Genomic DNA, 7,194 nt, shown 5'->3' with positions numbered 1-7,194 from the left:
GCTGTAAAAAATTCTCTCTGAAAGACAGAAAGATTAAAACAAGATGTGTTGCCAGCTATCAAAGAAAGTGGAGCAGCCCACGGCGTTCCGTTTCTTCCATAATTTATAATTCAATACTACAAATATTTAATATTTCAAACATCCGTCACTGCATTTACAATACACAGATTTCGTTTGCTCGGCTGTACGAGTTATTAAAAGTAGTTGTTTGCTCGTAAATCCTGACGTTCCCTATGGAAAACAATGGATCTGAAATCAAACGCGTTGAAGCTACAAGTCTCATGACCCGCTATGTTTTTTGACCACTCTCTCATCTACAGCGCTCTGGTCAAACTCAAGAGGCATAAAAACCTTCTATATGAGAATACACACAGGAATAAAAAAAAAAAAACCAGGCTTTAGCCTGGCGACAGGTTCGTATCTGAGCCGCGTGGCCGACAGAAACAGCTGTTCCCTGTTCCCCTGGGAGCGAACACCTGCCTTCATTCAGGGACGTTTCCCCGAGGCCTCCCCTAACAGCCACAGCTGGACATCTGGACAGTGAATGAATGAAACGTCTTTGTATTTGATCATATTGACAGATGTATGCAGACAAATCCCTCGGTTTATTAAAGCAGTGCTTGTCTACACCGACGCGCTGCGAAATACTGATGAACTGTAAGTTAGAAATAGGTCAGAAGGGTTCGTGACAAATTTCAATCGACAGATTTTTTAAAAAACAAAATCAATAGGTTTCATTGTCAGGAGTCACATGTACCAAAGAACACAATTTGTTTCATGTTTGGTCAAAATCTTTCTTCATCTTTTCCAATGATGTCAGTGCGGTTTGGCTTCATTTGAAGCCGACACATTTCAAAAATGTATCAAGACGGTATACACTGTCCAAAGTCCCCAGTTTTATGGACCAACTAAAGAAATCACTTTATCTCTACTGAAAACCTGTCAAGAGTGAAAATAAACCTACATTTTACCTAAAGTTTAATATTGTTTATTTCCTAAAGTTTCCCCCTAGGTTTGTTTACATTTATACATTTTTTTTTTTTTTAACTTTAGATGAAAGTATCACCTCTGCATATGTACCCGTACATGTAAAACAAAACAAGGTCCACTCACCAGCTTTTTACAGCGCCTCCGACCGTCTCTCAGTCCTCCTCAACAGACGGAGTCACTTCCGTACTTAGGTCACGCGATGACAACCCGACAACTGAGGTCCCGCCATGGCGACTGAGCAAACGCCGTCTGTCGAGGAAGACCGCGAGATGCAGATTTTGTACGTCTACGTCATTTCAACATAAGGAAACTTTTCTCGCGTCTGGATTTAGTTTTCCTTTTCCTAGTAGCTGTTGGTTTAATGCACACTTCCCCCATACTAAGCCTGACATAGCATCTTTTGAAAATTTAGGAATCTTTCTGGAAATTAACCAACAACGAACAAAGCTTCTCTACACAACAAAAAGATGGAGGCACCGTCGGATCGTTTTGTTCTTCGCAATAATAAATCATTTTACTTCCAACATAAAGAAAGAAGGAAATAAGAGGAAAAAATAAATCGTTTTATGGCTTGAGGTCATAGCAGGCAGAAAAATGCACTGTACATACAAACTGTTTGCATCTTAATGAGCAAACAGTCGCAATTACGGGTGGATGAATGATAGCAGCAGTTTACTGTCAGACGTTCCAAATTAAGTTGGTTTTTTTGGGGTTTTTTTTGAATATAAAAAAAAAATAGAAATGAATTAGTCACTCAGTTGAACTTTGACTCCCTCCCGGCTTTTTAAGTTTAACTGATATTTCATATTAAATGTAATGCAGTAACATCTATTGCCAGTCAAAACTTTCCCTGGGTTACCGGAGTTATGAAGATCAAAAGGTATTTTTTCAGCTTTCATCAGTGGATAAAAGCACAAAAGTTTGTGAATCGTTTTATCATAGAGTTGTGGTCCAAGTGTAGTGGTGAACGTGTATTTGGGGCTTTCAAACCTCGTCATTACAGCACATCCTTTCATGTGCTGAACTGTTTAACAGCATTATTTGAAATGTGTCATTTTCACTGAATAAACACAACTACGAAGCCGGACTTCTACAAATTAAGCTGCTACGCTCGCGTTCGTAATGAAGGTGCCACAGGGGCTACCTTTGGCCTATTAATGAGCCAGTGAACATTATTAAAACGAATTTTATCATCTATGATGAAAAATGAATGACTTGTGTTTGATATTGTTGGCAAAACTAACAAGGGGGAAGTTTGCTTTGATCAGGAAAATATCTGAACTCTAGGAAAATTTAATCAGCAACAATGTTTTGGCTTGGGAATATCTGCATAGAGGAAAAAAGAAAGTTGATTAGGTCAAAGGGGGGAGGGAGTAAGAAAGCAATAAAGCGAGCTCCTACCCAAAGAGATCATTAAGTTAATGGATTGCTGGTGGCTAAAAGCATTACAGTGCTGGGTAAAGATCTGTGGACGGCCAAGGCTGAGGAGCGCCACGCTGGGCGACGATGCCGAGAGCCGAGAGCCGGCTCAGAAGTGACGGAGGGCATTAGCAGCCCTGAAACCTCCGGTCTGCAGCTGGTATTAGCAGGCACCGACCGCTCTGTCAGCACGTATTACTCCACACACAAATCATCTGGCTGGCGTCAACGCTTTGCCTGTGCTGCAGCAGGAAAAACGGAGGGGGAAAGAGGGATGGGAACCTTAGGAGGAATGAATAATGTCCCTCAGATGTGATAAGAAACGTTATCTCCAGTACGGCCAAAAAAATAATAACTACAGATGAGACGCTGGAAGGGTTTATAGTGAGCTAGATGCACAAGAAATACACCTGTTACTTGAGATGGACAAAATCAGAGTGAAACATAATAGAAAGTAGATGCTCTAAGAAACTTTTATCTGACATAATTTTCCAGAGCAGCTGTTAACCGACTATACTCTAACCCTTGTGGGAGCTTTAACCCCCGACTATGACACACAAAACCTGAAACCTGAGGGATGTCCACAGAGCCTGACCAAACAGTATCCCGGAAAAGACGCGAGGATCGCCGCTAAACACTGAGGGATCCAACACACACGTACATCAAAGGCTATTTATTGTGTTTGCTCGAGCTGTTTCGTACAGGTCTTCACCCATACGTTGCTTTCCGGTGACAAGCACAGGGATTTGTCTGCCGTCTGCGTGTGTACGTGCAGGGCTTGGCTCTGAGGCTAAGGAGCATCATTACGGACTAAACACAACTAAAACAAAACACAGGCTTTCTGGTGCCCCGCAGTCTACCCAACTGAGGCTCTGGAAGAGCAGAGGGGGAGGTTGTCTCCGTCAGTAGGAGAGAGAGAGAAGCAGCTACGAGAAACCCGGATGATTAGAGAAGGTAATTCAGTGAGAACCCAGCGGCGGCTCCATCTTTACTGGGCTCCATTTGGCCAACTTCGTTCACAGAACTCACAGAGCTTTACTTTAGATTCCGGGGAGGATCCCAAAGACTCACAGAATTTTAGGGAAACGCTAATAAAATAATGCACAAGACTCCTACAATATTTCTGTTTGACGCGATGGTGCAGCCATTAAAAATACGAGCGTCATACAGCTTTGATCCAGACTTGGAACGAGCTGATACAGACTATAAAGGATGTGTGACATTGGTATGAACTGTGGAAAGAGGTTTTTCTTTTTGTTTTTTTTTTTGTTTTGTTTTTTTCTAAATTTAAAAGAAACGGGAGGGGACGGGTTCAAGAGTTTAAGGCATCAATTAGCAGAGTCAGAGTCAGAGTCAGTAGAAATGGCTATTATGAAGTGAGAAGACGGGGTCTGACTTCCAAGATGTGGAGCAATCACCGATGTCCGACGCCAATAGATGCAGGCTCAAATCTTACTTCAGCAAAAGTAGCAAGACCACGCTGTTTGAGTCCAGAACGACTAGTCCTGCATTCAAAATCATGCTTATGAAAGGAAGGGAGGTAGTGACAGACAAACACTAATAATACTGCGATATTATTATTGATGCATCACTGCGCAAGCGCCGTTTTCATGCTGCAGCCGGAGGAGGAGGAGCTCATTCCAGCCGCTGTATACCCTGTTGGAATTAGCTCATCCAGTGGTGGGACGTAACTAAGTATTGTGCTCAAGTATCGGACATAAGCACAGTTCTGAGGCGCTCGTACTTAACGTGGGTATTTCCACTTCGTGCTACTTTGTGCCTCTGCTCAGCCGCGCGTACTGGACAGGCAACAGTTACTGGTTAAGATTTTACGTATAGGACCAAAAAACAAAAAGACCAAACGTGACGCGCGGCCATGACGTTCGTGCATCAATGTGGTGATTCCATAACATATCACTTAATGAGGACTTTTACTTTTGATACCGGCCGATAGTACTAATGTACCTTTGCCTAATTAAGAATTTAAATGCAGGACTATTTCTGGCATTTTTATTAGTGGTGCCGCTGTTTCACTTAGTGTAAATGAAGTTCTCCCACCCCCCGACGCCGTTTTACATTTCACGAGTCGATGTTCTGTATCTAAAATATTAATCTACGAAGCAACTCATAACTACAGCTGTTAAATAAATGTGCTGAAGTGGAAGCTTTTGTTCTTTTTCGACCATTATTTTTGTTTCCACCTTTGCTGCCAAGTGCTCAGTCTCGTGGAGTTTCTACACTCAACTTGGAGGGATTGCTCCTCAGTCCTTCAATCAATCACACGTTGAGTCTCTCCGAGTGTAACCCTGGTCTGTATCTGCTACCCCCCCCCCCCAACAGGAAATACTCAGCGGATACCAGGGATCTGAGCTTTAATGGCACAGCCTATAGGTTTGTTTTCTGACACTGACATATGAGAGAGCAGGAATTCAAATATATTTTAATGGTGTCACAGCTTCAGCGGGCAGGACATGTGGCGCATCGGCCTCCGCTTCCTCCGCCGGGGCAGGGATCCAGCTCCTCTCCTCCTCGGCTCGGCTCCCGCTGGGCTGCAAATGGAGAGGTGGGTTTGTGGGAGAGCGAGAACTGCTTACAGCTGCTGATCCCCTCAATCGCCGAGCGCGGACTGCTTCCTTTATCGGCCTGTAATCGGTCTGACGAACGAGCGACAGCTTTACGGTGATAAGACAGCGCTGCTTAGCGAGGGCCAGGGGGCGAGCTGCCGACCACATGTCGTCTATAAATTAGAAGCCGGTGTTGGATCATCGTTATAAATAAAACCAGTCATCCACCCGAAATATCTACCTCCAACGGGTTCTAGCTCATTAGCGAAATCCTCTTTCGCCCCTGCCGTGAAATAGTGTCGCGACGCCATTGTAATAAACCAGACGCCGTCGCGCGCCACACCGCCAAAAAAAAAAAAAGGTGCGTGATGCGTAAAAATGGTTGTCAGCGTGCGAGCCACCCTGGCAGGTGACCCGGAGGTGTGCGGTCGCTCAGAGCGGCTATAGGTGATCGAAAGAAGGGAAAAGAAAAGCATTTACAATGATTTCAGTGTCGTTTTATTGTACGAATATAAAGAATAAATAGCAATTTTCCTTAATTTACAGGATAAAACAAGTCACTGATAAAGGGCCGTATCAATAACCCACGTTTAGCTCTGAGGTTGACCTGCTTCATCCAAATGCGGAAAACAGCGAGTCCTTACGTGGCTCTATGCGCCATATCTCCATAAATACAAAATATATAACCAATATTCTCCACACAGAAAGTAGACTCTGGTTACATATAATACTGACTTTGTACAGGGAGTTATATATAACTGCATGGCACCGCATATACAGAAAATACATTCCTACACTCGGTAGTGCACGTGAAAGAAGAATCACAAAAATGTTGAGCTTATGATTTTTTTTTTTTTGGTCTTTTTGGGTCTTTTTTTCTTGTTCTGCTGCAGAGACTCTCTTAACTGGAACAGGAGCACTTGCAGTCTGTGATGATCGGGTACTGCACCGGTATCCAAGCGCATTTGAGCCCCCCTTTCCTCTGCACGCATCTCCACCTCAGTACCGTCAGGTGGGTCGAGCTCGCGGGTTTACACACCATCCCCTCCGGGACCGAACACGACCTTTTGCTGAGGCAGCCGCCCGCCCGCACGAATCGCGGCCAGAACCTGTTCCCCAGGTCGGTCCAGGTGTACACGACCGGGCAGAATGAGTACGCCCACAGCCACTGCTGCAGCCGCCGCTTCAGTTTCTTACTGGGCTTGTGCTTCTTGCCGAACTGGACGTCGAAATCCACCGCTCTGATTTCCTTCGGCAGTACTCCGCCGGGCTTTTGGATCTCGAGGTCGTCGAGCTCGTCGTTCCCGGTGTATTTGTCCTCCGCGGGCGGTAAAACGGACAAAAAGCGGCTGTCAAAGTCCCCCAGGACGCTCCTCAGCTCGGTCTCGTTGAGGTCCCTCTCCCTGGGGTCGAAGACGGGATCTGGGTCCTCTTTTAATTCCACAAGCGGCAGACTGTCGCTCGGGATGGGCCGGAGAAGGTAGTAGTGCTGACAAACCCCCCTGTCCATGAGGAGTCCGAGGGACAGCACCAGGAGATACACGGCCACACACTGCCGAGAGTGATCCATGTCGGGCGTTCCGGCGGTGAGCTCAGTGCGCGCGGGGAGCTGCTACAGGGGCCACTTTCTTGTGCGCAATTACGCGTGAGCCGTGTCCAAACCCGCGTCTCGAGTGTCCCTTAAAATTCGCACACTCCCATGATGAAAATCCGCGGCGGAAATCTTAAGACGGCAGCATCAGGGGAACCTGATTTTTGTTGACGGCCTGGGTGACGAAGAAGCTCAGCTGTCTCGTCGGGCTCCGTGCGCGCGGGCTCGGCATGGTGCCCCTGTTGTCTCCGGTGCAGAAAAGCGCCGAGCGTAACCCGCGACCTCCGTTATATCCTCGGCACGGACAGTGATGTAATTCGTGTGCCCCTATTTGAATGTGGGTTTGTTGTCTAGGAGGAGATCCCCAATACCTCCTTCTTCCATCGCACTGGAGGGGGGGGGGCGGTGAGTGTGTGTGTGTGAGTGTGTGTGTGTGGAGGGGGGGTGGTGCGCAGGGAGAGGAGACGCCCCCTGTCGGTTTTCCAGACTCCCTTATATCAGTCTCACAGTGGGAATGGCTGGGGCAGTCGCTCGTTCTTCGGGGCTGTTGGTCATCGGACGAATCCTTCTGCTGGGAGTCTCGGCGACCTCCCAGATCACCCGAGACGTCCCTTAAAATTAGTAACCGGG

General features: G+C 46.3%; 1 protein-coding gene across 1 annotated transcript; it reads right to left on the bottom strand.

Moving 5' to 3' along the window:
* Positions 1 to 5,817: 5,817 nt before the first annotated feature.
* Positions 5,818 to 6,864, bottom strand: nog1 (noggin 1). Its single transcript, XM_040123322.1, has one exon. The coding sequence runs from the start codon at positions 6,541 to 6,543 to the stop codon at positions 5,875 to 5,877; it is 669 nt and encodes a 222-aa protein (XP_039979256.1). The 5' UTR covers positions 6,544 to 6,864; the 3' UTR covers positions 5,818 to 5,874.
* Positions 6,865 to 7,194: the final 330 nt, after the last annotated feature.

This window comes from Xiphias gladius, chromosome 3 (genome assembly GCF_016859285.1).
Source record: "Xiphias gladius isolate SHS-SW01 ecotype Sanya breed wild chromosome 3, ASM1685928v1, whole genome shotgun sequence".
Lineage (NCBI taxonomy): Eukaryota > Metazoa > Chordata > Actinopteri > Istiophoriformes > Xiphiidae > Xiphias > Xiphias gladius.
The sequence above is the reverse complement of the archived record's forward strand: the minus strand, read 5'-3'. Positions and strand labels throughout refer to the sequence as shown.